At 34.2% G+C, this 16582-nt stretch overlaps 1 protein-coding gene across 2 annotated transcripts in view; it reads right to left on the reverse strand.

The window, feature by feature from the left end:
- LOC113513811 (motile sperm domain-containing protein 2-like) overlaps positions 1–16582 on the reverse strand; it is a 201504-nt gene extending 184922 nt beyond the window's left edge. The window contains exon 1 of one of the 2 annotated variants that reach the window (XR_008252543.1): positions 3879–16582. Coding sequence is in view for 1 of the 2 variants with exons in the window: in XM_052892444.1 (XP_052748404.1) it covers positions 15036–16424 (1389 nt within the window). In the remaining variant the exon portion in view is untranslated. Of the gene's footprint in view, positions 1–1466 lie in introns of those variants that run through there. The other variant, XM_052892444.1, reaches the window with a different exon arrangement.

The following is a 16582-nucleotide window of genomic DNA, read 5'->3' on the forward strand; positions in this document are numbered from 1 at the left end:
ACTTCCTATGTTAGCAATTAACGATATATAACGAGCTGTGTACTGAAGAACTCTTCAACATGAGAGGGAGACATTGTACAAAAGTCGATTGCTTGGGTACCTCTGTTCCCTTCGTGTTTCAACCGTGAAGCAGTTGTGTTTGCATGGCTGTGTTTCGGTTTGAAGAGTGGGATATGGCGTAAATTTACAGGGTACAGAGGAATAACACCTGAGTCCTCAGGAATGGCAACGCATGGGGGGTACCAAGGGCGAAACAGTTATTTGTTATGTCCATGGTACTGCTCATGTCTATAGTCGACAGTTACCACTTTCCATCAGGTGAGCCGTCAGCTTGTTTGCCATTCTAAGTTATATAAAAAAAAACCTACTGCCACCAATATAACATCATAACCTTCAAGAAAAGAGTATATTCCCTTTTAAAAGGCCGGCAGCACATCTGCAATGCCGCTGGTGTTGTGGGTGATCATGGGCGGCGGTAGTCACTTACCATCAGGAGAGCCGCATGCTCGTTTGCCCCCTGTACCTATTATAAAAAATATATATACCCTATCAGGTGGATCTCCACGTGGTCCCCGCAGGAAACCATCGTGAACAATTCTCGCTGAATTCATCACGATAGGTCAACTGACCTGCTTTCATCCTCACCTATCATCTTTCACTGATGGCCCACCAGCATGTACTGCATAGCGCAGGCGGGGTTAATAATCTATTAAAAAATATACTGGTCCCGCCCCTCTCTAAATGTTTTTCACATTTGACATTATGGCGCCCCTTGACATCTGGCGCCTAGAGCGTACTCTCCCCTCGCTCTACCCCAGGCAGGGTGGTCAATAACCTTAGGGGCGGTTTTTATATACCACTATTCTATTTCCAAATCACCATAACTGACAAAAAAAATTAACATGTCCATTTCATTTCACTTTTATTGTCTACTTATTAAATGAGAATTTTGTATTACCTATTCAGAAAAAAAATCAAATATATATAGTATATACTAAAAACTTCTGCAAGAATTTCATTTCTCCAAAATTTTGGAGACAGAAAATTTTATATCCAAAATAATCTGGCAACACCGATCTTAAACCGACGCTGATCTGTACAAACAACGATTATTCATTTATTTATTCATTGCATCCACTGGGTGAGCCTTACAGTCTTCCAATACGCTCACACAGGAAAGCATCAGTACAATAACATATAAAAAGGAATATTGCACAAAAATATTAAACAAAAAATAATATAAAAAGATTTAACTCGAACAAAAAACGTGTGAACACAAATACTCTGTGGTCAGTCGACGAGACTCCAGCAAGTTGGAGGCAAATACATCCAATTGCGGATACTGGCTCAAAATATCATTGAGTAGTTACAATGCAAGTCAATTATCACTTTCCATCCAAAGTGCTACAGGTTATTTCAATAAAAAAAAAATAGTGGTAGGATAGTTTAAATAATTAAAACACAGATTTATAAGTATTATATTTATTATATCACATTGTACACATTTACTTACATTATTTTTAACTGTGATGTTACAAATAACAATTGAAGTAATTCTAGTATCTAAAATAGTTATTTGTGCATAATTAAAGGAATCATAGATTCACAATGGCGACAGTTCATATATGCCCCATTACATAGGCTCATAATTTTGGCGGGTAATTATTTTTTTAATTATGCGTTCGACAGCACAAAGGGCCTATAGCCATACAGCTACATTTGATATAGTTCAAATCTACTATAAATTCTACTAACACACTGAGTTTCTGGAGACAAATAATGAAGGCACTTCTCCCACCCAATGTAGCAACAAACTAAAAAAAAAATGCATACTAGGAATCTATGTATCTTATTGCAATATTTCTTATACAATTTGGAATGAGAAAAAATCACTTTTTAACAGCATAACTTGTGCATCATATTTCGTATGAAAATGGCTGATATATAATGGAAAAAATTTGGAATATGTTGGCACAAATCTTGAATTCTTTTTACGCGCGAAACAAAATGGCGCGAATTGAAAAAAAAGAGGTGGGTTCTGGTAATATTATACAACTGACATGTGATATGATTTCTTATTTTAACATTTTGTAAATATTAACCGCACATTATTCGATAACATTAAACGTTCATACATCTACTAACTGGTAAGTATAAAATAAAAATAGTTTTTGGTTACAAAGTAAACATAACTACTTATTACTAAACCACTAAACTAAATTAGTCTACCCAAAAAAAAAACCCCCAACTAAGGCAAAGGAAAACACTTACACAGTTTTGATTAATCACAATCTCTCTTATTATATAAGGTTAAAGAATTGTTCATGACATATGTTTAGACAGCATTATTTTTAGATAAACAACGATTGATTTTTAAACATTGCAATACTATCAACTTACCATATTAAATATTTAAAGATAAAACAATAAAGAAAAAAAAACTATAACAATAGACTCGATATGAGACATCATTTCTCTAAAAAAATTTTATGCATCTTAGAATGGCAAACTAGCTGACGGCCCACCTGATGGAAAGTGGTAACCGTCGCCTATAGACATGAGCAGTACCATGGACATAACAGAGTATACTGTTTCGCCTATGATACCCCCCATGCGTTGCCATTCCTGAGGAAGATATCTAAACCTTGATATATTTATTTGATAGTTATGAAAAAATACTGTTTTTGTAGACTATTATAAACTAAATTTATAATTTTTTTTTTACTACACAGGTGGCAAAGATCATGCGGCACACCTGATGGTAAGTGACTACCGCCGCCCATGATCACCCGCAACACCAGCGGCATTGCAGGTGTGCTGCCGGCATTTAATTCGTTTTAAACTTATTAGAAATCTAGATTGTATAGCTCCTAAGCATTAATGTTTCTTTAAGATATCAAATTGTTGTTTTAAAAATAGATTGAGAGAAACGACGCCTCAGAATCGACCGCAATGAGACAAAAACATAATATATTATTGGGACATTATAATTTTGATACGCTTTAGTTTTGAAAATAGAATTAAAAAAAAACAAACAACAAGAGTCACTGTTGAGTTTCTTGCGGGTTTATTAAACTTTTTTTTTATTTAAAATTCATAGCAACAAATGCGATATAAATATAAAATATATAAAAAAAAGGTTATAATTTTTTATATATCTAAATTTAAAAAAAATGGAAGTTAGATGACAATAATGGAAGATATAAAGATTCTTATAGATATATGTTCTAAAAAAAAACAGACTTCAATTTTTTTTTTTTATAAATAACACAGGTGGCAAACGAGCATGCGGCTCACCTGATAGTTTTTTTTTAATTGATGATAATGGAATGGTAACCCCGCCTGCGCTATCGGTGTACGCTGGCGGGGCACCAGTGAAGGACGATAGGTGACGATGAAAAGACAGGCCAGTTAGCCCATCGTGACGAATACACTTGGAATTCAGCACGATGGTTTCTAGGGGGGACCACGTGGAGGTCGACCAGGTTGGGTATATTGCTAACAATGGGGCCTTTAGTCTATTATTAACAATCCCTCCCCCCCGCTGATCTAATGGTAAGTGACTACCGCCGCCCATGATCACCCACAACACCAGAGGCACTGCAGGTGTGTTTTTCTTTTGTGGGAAAACCAGTTTCAGATAAAAAAACGAATTTTCCAAATCGGTTCACAACTGACGGAGTTATGAGGTGACAAACATAGAAAAAATACAACCGAACGGAGAACCTCTCACTTTGTGAACTCGGTCAAAGACTGATATTGACTATCGAAACTGAGAGACGGTCATCTCGGGGCAGAGTCCAGAAGCAGTTGTGTTTGCATGGCTGTGTTACGGTTTGTAGGGTGGGATATGGCGTGAATTTACAGAGTAATAACACCCGAGTCCTCAGGAATGGCAACGCATGGGGAGTGCATCATGGGCGAAACAGCATACTCTGTTGTCCACAGTACTACTCATGTCTATAGGCGACGGTTACCATTTTCCATCAGGTGGGCCGTCAGCTTGTTTGCCATTCTAAGTTGTATAAAAAATTATATACTAGGTACAATAACGATTATGTTAAAAGTCTGTTATCCGAAAAAAATAATATTGGATAACAGACTGTTAATATATTCGAAAATATATATCAGACCGATATGGGCGATATCCAAATGGGTGACGACCTTTTTTCTGCCATAAATGCTTAAAAAACCCCAATATATAGATATTAAAGCAGTACCAATATCACCGATGCCTACCCAGAACACTCATACCCGAAACAATTCTGGAAAGATCCTTTCCTAAAATGGCCTGACTGGGAATCGAATCCGACACCTCATTAAACAAAACAATCAATAAATCCCACACCAATAAATTAACAAAATATCAATAGAGGGCGTGGGAGGGATTGTTAGTACTGTTAATAATAACCCTGTCAGGTCGACCTCCTCGCGGTTACCCTTATAAACCATGGTACTTAATTCTAGATGAATTCATTCAATAAATAAATTGAACACCAATAATGTAACGAAATATCAATAGAGGGGGGGGGGGTATTGTTAGTAATGTTAATAATAACCCTGTCCACCCTGGAAACCGTGATATAAGCCCCTAAGTATACCCATAGTGATGAATTCACCTGAAATCAAGATTCCAGGTGTATTCATCACGATGGGCTAACTGACCTGTCTTTTCATCGTCACCTATCATTCCTCACTGGTGCCCCGCCAGCGTATACCGTTAGCGCAGGCGGGGTTACCATACCATCACCGTCCGCTAAAGTATATTTCAAAAATATTTTATATATATTATTCTTTATTACACTTGACCAAAAAATACAGCAATTAGTTTAACAGCTTATTAGCAAGAGTGGGCTTATTTCTGAAAGAGATCTCTTCCAGCCAACACAATGCAGTGAGAGAAAATAATTATCCGATTGATACTAAATAATTGATTGGAAATAATTAATTAAAATTAATTATTTAAATGAAACTAATTAATTAATGTAAACTAATTAATTGAAAATAATTAATTAATTGAAACTAATCGATTGATTGAACCTATTAATTAATTGAAACTAACTGATTAAAAATAATTAATTGGTTTAAAATAATTCATTTACTGACATAAATTAATTGATTGAAAATAATTAATTAATAGGAAATAATTATTAATTAAATGTAATAATTAATTTTATTTTTTGGGGTTCAAGTTTTCAATTGCTCATATTTGAATTGTTTTATATCTAATCACTATATTTACAAAAGAGATAACGTTTTTGGTCATTAAAAACATAGATAGGTATGTTTTATCACCAATTACATATAGGCCAAATATTAGATATATATTTATTAGGTACATAGTTTAAATGCGATTACAAATATAACTACATTACCTATACACCTTCGACCAGAGGGAGAGTTTGTACAAAAGTCGTTTGCTTGGGCACCTCTGTCCCATTCGTATTTCTACCGTGAAGCAGTTATTTACATGGCTGTGTTTCGGTCTGAAGGGTGGGATATGGCAGTGAATTTACAGGGTACAGGGGAATAACACTTGAGTCCTCAGGAATGGCAACGCATGGTAAAACAGTATACTCTGTTATGTCCATGGTACTGCTGATGTCTATAGATGACGGTTGCTACTTTCCATCAGGTGGGCCGTCAGCTTGTTTGCTATTCTAAGTTGCATAAAAAAACTTGCTCAGTAGTTATATAATTTATTTAACCAATTATATATTTCTTATTAATGCAGTGTAAACCTTATGTAACACGTACACATGCAAATCACATGCAATTTGCAATTATAAAACTGCATAATTATGTCTGATTTCTTAATACTTATAAAGAGGCCATGATAACACCTTGGAATCACTTTACTGATTGAAACAAAGCTTGGTTGTTATTGAAATTGTGTTTTATATATAAAAAAAAATACTTCATTTGTAGCACAAAGCATTGGTTTTTATTTAAAAACTGTTTAATCAATTTTGATAAATTTTTTATGGCTGTAAACTATGCGTATATATATTTTTAGATGAAAAACAAATTAAAATAAATTAATTACAAATTTCAGTTACAAATCGAATTGAGAACTTCTTGTTTTTCATGTGTCTTCAAAAACAAGGAGGTTCTTTCAAAAACAAGGAGGTTCATTCAAAAACAAGAAAGCTGTATACAGAAAAGTCATAAAACTTATTTAAATATGCTTGTTTATTTGAATAAAAATAATTTAATTTGAATTTATATATATATATATATATATATATATATATATATATATATATCATCATCATCATCAACATTATCTTCCTACCCATATTCCAATCATTATATGGGGTCGGCGTAATGTTTTTATCCATATTACAAAAAATGATTTAGCTTTTAGTTTTACGACCTGCCTGACGTCAACCCTCTTTGGGAATAATATATAATATATAATTTCGACTGTATCCTGTTATGTATAAAATCGTTAATATGAAGTCAAATCAATTCGCATTTTTTTTAATTTTTTTTTATAGTTTACTGTTGACAGAGTATACTGTTTTATCCATGATATCCCCCATACGTTGCCATTCCTAAGGACTCAGGTGTTATTCCTCTGTACCCATTAAATTCACGCCATATCCCACCCTTCAAACCGAAACACAGCCATGCAAATATGTTACGAGACGATATTTGAATGTAATTTTTTTTCCATTAAAAAAAAATACAATATTGCGAAACAATAAAGCAGTCTCTAGACAACAATAAAGCATTTCAATTCGCGAGAACATCGTAAATTTTTTTATTTATTTCTGTAAAAATACTCATGCTAATGGGTATTACTTGGAAGCAGCATGTTTTGGCAATACTTATTTTTCAAACGAGCGTACTCCCTGTAATACTAATAATATAACCGTTGTTTGTCTGACAAGTTGAGTATAGGCTGCACTGAATACTAAATACATGCTCTTTTTTTTAATGGATGATAATGGAATGGTAACAACCCGCGCTATCGGTATACACCGGCGGGGCACCAGTGAAGAATGATAGGTGAGGATGAAGTAGGTCGGTTAGCCCATCGTGACGAATTCAACAAGAATTGTTCACGATGGTTTCCAGGGGGAACCACGTGGAGGTCGACCTAATAAGGCATATTGCTAGCAATGGGGCTGTCAAACTCCATTGCTAACGATCCCTTTCCCACCACCACCCATGTTTAGCTGTACTGTTAAAAAGAGGTTGCCCCTAGAGACTACAGTATGGGGTTTTTCAAAATGGATATATGAACGTTTCTTCAGGGTCGGCGACGCGCACGTGACGCCCCTAGTGTTGCAGGCGCCCATCGGCTACAGTGACCGTTTACAATCAGACGGGCTGTATGCTTTTTTTTTTTATACAACTTGGCAATGAATGGCAAACAATTTGACGGTCCATCTGATGGAAAGTGATTACCGTCGCCTATAGACATGAACAATACCATGGACATAACAGAGTATACTGTTTCGCCCATGACACCCCCAATGCGTTGCCATTCCCGAGCAATCAGGTGTTATTCCTCTGTACCCTGTAATTCACTGCCATATCGCACCCTTCAAACCGAAACACAGGCATGCAAGCGACTGCTTCACGGTAGAAACACGAATGGGACAGAGGTGGTCAAGCAAACGACTTTTGTACAAAGTCTCCCTCTGGTGAGGGTTACACGGACACGGGCTTACCAGTAATATCAATCAATACATATAATAAAATCGTAACTGGTCGCTGTCTGTACGTGGAAGATGTATAAGAAAAACTATTTATAAGGGGGGGGGGGGGGGGCTTTATGAAGGCAATAGAACCCATAACAATGATTTTTAGAATTTGTCTTTTTGTCTATACGTTTGTGTACGCTAATCTCAGAAACGTCTTAACCAATTTGAAAGCCCGACTGCGGTTGCAAATCCGCCTGCCAAGCGTGGCAACTACTGGCAAAGCCCTCCCAAGGGGGAGGCTTATGTTCAGCAGTGGACAGTTAAAGGCTGGTATGATGATGATGAAGTGAATGTATAAACGCATATAAATAAATAAACATCTTTTTCTCAAACATGCTTGGAAATGTGAGCATTATTTTGACAAGCTTTTTCGAGATAAATCAAAATTGCCGTACTGGCCAGATACATGCGGGCAGCGGCCGGCAAAAGTTGCATGAAAATCCATATCTGTCGTGTTTTGCGGCCAGATAAATTACTATGTAAACTCATATCTGTCCTGTAATTTAAAAATGGAATGACCTTTTCCTTCGAAACATGGCTACCAAGGAGGTAACTAATAAAAGGTTTTATTTAAATTTCGAACTGGCTTACAAATAGAAAGCTGTTTATTGAAAAAAAAAGCAAAAAAACATTATGGCGCGTAAAAAATTATTACTGTTCGTTATTCGTCATTGAACTTAAAAAGTAAAATTGTGTTTCTGATTTCCGCGCATTGTTTGAGAAAAGTACTATACAAGCCTTGGCCACAACTAGGCATTGATGGACTTACGTATGTGTGCCTCGGCTACGCCTCGGCCCACATTTGCACGATCGTCCATCAATGCCTCAGTTGCTGGCCGCTGCAGTAATGTACTAGTTTATATTAAAAAGACAATTGTAATGTGATCTTTGCCCATTCATTGTTTGTTACTCAATTAAAGGAATTTAGATTAAAAAAGTTATTCAGATAAGATAATTATAGTACAGCAAATAGTTAAAATAATTAATAAATACATTTTATACGATTACTAGCTGACTCGGCAAACGTTGTTTTACCATATACATTATTTCTAGAACTATACATGAAAATATATCGTACTACAATTATTATATTCGCTGGTCATCTTGCAACCCTATTGCGGAATATAAAAATCGCGGTTAAAAAACAATGGTTGATCGTAAAAGCGTGAAAATTTGATGTTGTATGTATTTTTCAATGCTAAATCATATTTAAATAAAAATTAAAAAGTTTGTCAAAAAATATAAAAAAAATTTTTAGGGGTATGTCACCCTTATCATTGAGGGGTGTAAAAAATAGATGTTGGCCGATTCTCAGACCTAGCCAATATGCACACAAAATTTCATGAAAATCGGTAAAGCCGTTTCGGTGGAGTTTGGTAACAAACACCGCGACACGAGAATTTTATATATTAGAGATAATATAAATAACGGCCCGTCCCGGCTTCGCACGTGTGGACATTTTTACAACGTTTTAAAAAGCGGTTATTGTGACATAACGATAATAGTTGGACATATAGTATCGTGAAGTTTTCTGTAGTTATCGATATTTCCTTCAATATCGTAGAACATACTTTTGTTCTATCACCAAAAGTTTCCGCAGCGCACGCGACCAAAGATATTTTATAGCAATTTTTTTACACCTTGAGTTACGTTACTAAAGTTTTAGTAAAGATCGCTTATCTTATCTAGCAATAAATATAGCCTATGTTACTCAGGGTGAATGTAGCTTTCTAATGGTGAAAGAATTTTTGAAATCGGCAAAGTAGTTTTTGAGTTTATTCATTACAAACATACATACAAAAATACAAATCTTTCCTCTTTATAATATTAGTGTAGATATAATTGAATCGAATAAAAAAATTCTCTCTTGCTACAGGTGGATAAAAAACGCGATAAATTGGAGCGTAAAGTGCTGGACAGCCAGGAGAGGGCATTCTGGGATGTTCACCGTCCAATGGTACGTACCTTTCGCTTATCGCCCCTGCCAAGGTTTCCCAAGAGACCACAGCATAAATATAGCCTATGTTACTCAGGGTGAATGTAGCTTTCTAATGGTGAAAGAATTTTTGAAATCGGCAAAATAGTTTTTGAGTTTATTCATTACAAACATACATACACACAAAAATACAAATCTTTCCTCTTTATAATATTAGTGTAGATAAATGCAAAAATTTGTAAAGATGGATAGATTTTTGTAACTCTTTCATGGAAAAACTACTTGGTTGGGATAAAATTTAATACGCGGGTAGGTTATCAAATTTTATCCCATATAGGTGATTTCATTTTCACTCTGTACTCAAATATTGCCCTTTTTTTTATACAACTTAGAATTGCAAACAAGCTGACGGCCCACCTGATGGTAAGTGGTAACCGTCGCCTATAAAAATTAAAGTATGAAAAAAAAAACAATTTTTAACTAGAACAGTACCCATTTACCTATACAACTTATCTGTTTTGCAACATTTGCCACAATTAGCAAACAACAATAATCTATAATTCTATATCAATCTTATGAACTAGATGACCCGGTGAACTTCGCATGACCTACAGCGCCATCTATTAACAGTAACACTAAGTAACGATTCCCATATAAAATTACCTTTTTTTATACCACGAAAATGGCAAACAAACCTGTCTGAACTTTTAATTTTGTTACTTATTTAATTAATATGCATATTTTTAATTTTACAACTTTTCAGTTAAACTTTAGAGGCTATCCAACTTGTTTTTTTTTTTTTCTTTTAAACCACCCCTTGTGAATGGGATAGACATTAGTGTAGGCAGACACAATAAAACACCAAATGCTTCGATTTAATCCGGCCTTTTTCTATATACCATATAATACATACATAGTTTTACGAAATGATGCAGCAATGGACAGATAACGGTTAAGATGACGATGTTTGTATGTACTTACATATATATATATATATATATATATATATATATATATATATGAAAGTATTACTTTTAAGCTAATCGAATAACATATTCCAAGCACGCAGACAAAGTATATTAAAGACTAGTAGATATAAAAAATTTTTCCTTCGTCTTCCATGTAATAAAAAGTTCTTGTTTTTTAATATTAGCTTATGAAACAAGTGACTAATTCCGTGGCAACTAGTAATTACAGACTACAAATACGTAAAGGCCCTGAACTATTTGTATACGATAAAATGTTATCGCAGTGAATGCGATTGTTGATTAAATAAGTAAGTAAACAGGATATCTTGTATCTTCAAACCAAAAATTGGATTATATTAACGTTGAATAATTTATCTTTAAACGATATAAGTACATTAAAAATAGCTATCAGTTTAGAAAGATCTACTACATCTTTGAAACTTAGCAAAATTATTTATTACATTTATGTGGCGTATAGTCCGGGCATAGAATGGACCACCCCTTCCTTTCTCGTAGGTGTTGTAAGAGGCGACTTAGGGAACTTAATGATCGAGGGATGAGTAGTAACGTTTCTCTTAAAACCTCACCATAGCCTAACTACGGTTGCCAATCCGCCTGTCAAGCATGGTAACGCCAATATCTCCCTTATAGAAAGGCTTATATTCAGCAATAGACAGTTGATGGGTTGGCAACCGCAGTTAGGCTTTTAGAGATATTTTAAAAAAGACGCTATTACCTATTCCTCGATCGTTAAGTTCCCTTAGTCGCCTCTTACGACACTCTCGAGAAAGGAAGAGGTAGCGCAATCTATACCGCACGAGCAAAAAGAAATATTTTCTATCAATTGTCTAGTACTCATAGTACAAGCTTTGCTTAATTTGAGACAAAATGGCCAAAATTTATTATTTACATTATATGTTTTGGGAAATTTATTTAAGTATTTGATTACTACTTCATAATAGTTATAATGACGGTGAAAAGGAATTGGGAACGAGGTTAATTTATAAAATGATAACTTAATCGTAGATTTGATTAATAAACAATGATCAAAATACATTTAAGTTACATATATTTTATATTCTTTATTGCACTTGAACAAAAGATACAGCGATCAGTTTAACAACTTGTTAGCAAGGGTGGGGTTACCTCTGAAAGAGATCTCTTCCAGCCAACCCAATGCAATTAGAGAGAAGAAAATATGCTCAATATTTTTTAATTACTATTAGGTTTATGACAATATATGCTATGTACAAGATTTATTGTAGAAGAAAGAAAAAAATCAATCAATTGTTAGTAATGTGGACTATCAGTCCCATTGCTAACAATACCTCCCCCCCCCCCCCATTAGCAATATACCCTATCAGGTCGACCTCCACGTTGTTCCCCCTGAAAACTATCGTGTTGAATTCCAGGTGTATTCATCATGATGGGCTAACTGACCTGGCCCCTTTATCCTCACTTATCACCCCTCACTCGTATCACCCCGCCAGCGTATACCGCTAGCGCAGGCGGGGTTGCCCTTCCATTATCATCCATAGAAAAAGAAACCCTTCAAACCGAAACATAGCCATGCAAACACAACTGCTTCACAGTTGAAATACAAATGAACTATCTGTATCACGCCGCTGCATGCTAAGTTAGGATACAATCTACCCCTGTACCAAATTTCATTCAAATTCGTTTAAATTTTTTTTTAAGTAAAAGAGTACCAAAGGACCATCTTTATGGCCATCCTTACGAACTTTCGCATTTATAATATTAATAGACATTAGAGTACATTACTATAAGTTATTTCAATACATAACAGATACCGAAATTAAAAAGCTGCACTTTGTAACGATCCCAGTAGCGGACATTAAAAAAAAACAATTCCTATGAAATCCAAACGGACGATAATCTTACGCGTAAATTAAACAATTTATAAGTTATTTACAAATTCAATTTACATTAATCTTAACTACGTCATTGTATTTATTGGGTTTACGTCATTATAATCTACAACGTGCTAAAAAAAATCATCAATCATCGTGAAAAAATCAAGAACTAAGATGACTAAACAAAATTAGGCACGAAATAGATGGCGCTAGTATCGAGACTTGTGATTTTTGTTGATGTTTTGTTGTTTGTAATTAAAGATAATTTGAGGCAAAATTTCTAAATTGGCAAGTATTTTTATTTTATACTAATATAGCAATAATTTATTATAATTTTTGTTTTTATTCTCTTGTAATATACAGATATGTTAAAAAAACACACACACATATACTAGCCAAACCATTGCGATTATGTGGGTTATAATTCATACAGGACAAGGTCACGTGTTATCTGTCACTTCAAGTAAATACATAATGTCTTATTATGCTATTCTATTATACTAGCCAAATTAGAAATGTTACTTCAAACTATCTTTAAAAATTTGGGAGTACAATGAGCCTTTGCTTGGAACCATCCAATAGAAAATCTTATATAAAAGAACCCCAAAATAATTTTAAATAGGTATACCAATGATAGAATGAGTTTCCGAAACCATCCGCCAGAGGCGCAATTGCGTTTTCCATACAAATTACACTAATACATGTTTAAAGAAACATGAAAAATAGATATATATATATATAATATGTATTCAAATTCATGAGAAATAAACAAAAATAAATTCCTTTTTTTTTGTTTTTTCATTATATTGAAGCTTCGAAGAGATTAATAGATAAATAGATAATAATCTATTTTCCTATATTTGGGTAAATTTTACAATAGTGAAATAAAAAGTTTTTTTTTTTTTATATATATAAATTAGTTGACATTAATGCATATAACTACTTTTTGGTCTGTTATATTTTTAAATTACACAATTAATTAAAAAAAAAGCATACTAGGATTTTTTTATAATTACGCCTGTTTATATTAATGGTAACTTATTAATAATGTTGTACCTAAACCATATTTAAAAAAAAAATGTATAGAATAATGTTCCCGTACAAAATAACATAATTCGAAGATAGTAATTAGGATAATGCGTAATTGTTATGATTTTAGAAAAAATAATAACTTTCGATATGAGTCTCTAATACCTACATTATACTGGCAGCAATGGTCGTAAATACGGCGACCGATTTCTATTTGAGAAAAAAAAAACTTAATTTGAAAGTGGCGCCAAATTGAAAAGAAAAAAAAACTAATAAATAATAGTCGTAATTACTAGAAATAATTCGATAAAGACATTTGTGAAAAGTGAATATTTTGTCGCCAAAAGTTATTTTGACAGTGAACGCTTCAAAAGGGACATGGCGGACAATTCTTAAGCGCCATTTACTAAATCTATTTCAAAAATTAATATTTGATATAAAACCAAAAGCATTATGGTAAAAATCAATATGAACTAATTTTCTGATACATTTAAGTCAAAATTAAATCTTCAAAACTGTAATTTCGCTAAATATTAGATAATAAAATATTAATTAAGAGAAATGGAGCTTGACAATCGACCCGTGACTTTTGGCGCGAAAACATTGAGAATCGGTGACATAGGTAAACAAAGTAGGTAGTTACATTTATCAGGGTCATGGAAAACAACTATATACTTTGACCGTGGCCAGTATTTGTTCAAAAGAAGTGGTATTGTCGTGTTTGTGCTGTATATACAATAAACCATAACAATATAGTGTTAAAGTTGAATACCCAATATAGGGATGACAGCTATAAAAATAAATAGGAATCTTGCATTTAACATAAATGGTCATTTCACAGTGAAATAGCTGACTGAATGTATAATATATCTACATTTTCTTATTGCACTATGACTATGTGAGACTTAAAAGAAAAAAAAAAGTTTTTTTTTTTTTTAAGAGGATTTAAGAAATAGAAAAAATAAATAAAAGAGATTTTTATACTGGCATACTTCTATATTAAAAGGCCGATAATAAAAAAAAATAATTAATGGTATTTTAGACAGTTAAATAGAATATATTTACACAGCTTAGATTTTTTTTTTGTATTTTAACTTACGTATACAATTACTTAAAAAAAAAATCTATTGTCCTTTTATTTATGTTTGCTTTAGAAATCCTGTTATAAAAAAAAACTTTCTTTTTTTCTAATTATTTTTTATAACTATAGTATATCTAAATGTGATGTGTATATTATGGAACTTCTGTCCTTATTTCTTGATCTCACACTTATGAAGTAAAGAAATAAGCAACTGTGACACCAAGATATTAAAAAAAAAATTATAATAAAAATCATCTCTATAACGCTCATATAAAATGCATTTTACTTGATGGCATGCAAAATTTCAACTTTACGTACCAAATGGCAGTATATAACAAACATAACAGTATTAATCATTAGCACGATAAGCAACAGAGTGTTTAGTAGCGTGTCCGCTTCCAATGTGGTGTTCATAACCACGAAATTCAAGGGCTACATACGTTCACAGTACCTCTCGTTTGTGCTTGTATGTAAATACACCAAGTAACCTAGCACGACAGAGACAGCTGTCAAGAACAAGGTAAAGAATTGGAAGATCTTCAACTTTCTCACATCTCTGTGCAACAATTCGTATTTGGATTGCAAATTATTTAATGCGTTAGTAACTGAATCGTGCTTATCCTGAGACTTACCGTCCGATATGGTTCCGTTCCTCTCTTTCTCTGGGAAATGACATTTCAAACGATACTCATCAACTTTGCTGCCCATCGAATTCTGCCATATGTCAGCTAACTCGTTCGGTAGCAAATCCGTTTTAGGAATCTGCACGGACATAACTAGAAACCGATCCTTTAAGACGGTACGTAACTGGAATCCCGGTTGGACTACAATTAGCACAACTTGTGACGAACCACTCGGTAACACACCTGAGCTTGGACGAACACGGAACTTCTCGGGTGACGTTGTACGAATTTTGAATGATATAGCGCTCGCATCCATATTCGTTATAGTGAATTGACCGGAGACATCATCATTATCATGCTTGAATATTATTGTTTCACTTGGATTTAACCTCAACATCTCACCGGGTGAATGCTGACTAGCAGTCTGGTTGTCCTGTCCTTGCTCAGCAAAAGTCACTTTCTTCGGCGTTTGTTCCGAATTACTTCTACTCTCTGGTACAAACTCATACTTAAATTCCTCCTTACTGCTCATAGCCTCAGCCAGTTCAGGTGGTACCACATCTTTCAAAGTGTCCTTTGATATAAACTTCATGCGTTCCACCGCCTTCGCTGGTAACAGTGACTTCACGACCTTGAAAGCAGCAGACAGGACCCACGGCATCTGATATATGACTATTGAATTCAAAAACGCTGGATAATAGTATTTAAACATATTTATTAAGTATTTAATCAACTCCATGTCCATGTTGCTAAGCCCACAGCCGTCCATATCGAAAAAGAGTGTAATCGGCTTCCCGTTCTCCTCTCTCTCGATCCTGTCGCACCAATATATTATAATCTTCTTCAACTCTTCCAAATCCTTCTGGCCTTTAACGTGAAGTTTCGCCTTTAGAACGAATAGAAGGGAGCCGTCGATATCTCTACCTCTAGGGTAAAATGTCCCATCCTTAATGTAGTCCATACGTATAGAATTTTCGGTAATATCGCTGGCGCCCACGGTTTTTCTCCATACCAAAATGTCCCACAGCATATCTGCGGCCGCTTGCGGTTGTTTCCCATTGTGCGCCAGCAACCTCTTCATGTATCTGTCATTTTTAACTCTTTCCAAATCGACGGGGTTAAATTCACCCGGTGGGTTCGGTACTCCTTCCTGTAATTTAGCTTCGAAAAGCGCTCGCACGTCCGCCGGCGTCGCCATTTTAAATAATTATGTCTAGATTAACTAATCAGCTGAAGCAACAGCATAGATTTAGTGGATAAATATCGTTTTTAATATTAATCAATTGTGTAGGTAAAATAAAAACAAGAAAGGACTTTGATTTGATACACTGACCTGACACTGACTTTTTTTCACTT

The sequence above is a fragment of the Galleria mellonella genome, unplaced genomic scaffold (genome assembly GCF_026898425.1).
Source record: "Galleria mellonella isolate WM207_F2 unplaced genomic scaffold, CSIRO_AGI_GalMel_v1 utg158, whole genome shotgun sequence".
NCBI classification, from domain to species: Eukaryota; Metazoa; Arthropoda; class Insecta; order Lepidoptera; family Pyralidae; genus Galleria; species Galleria mellonella.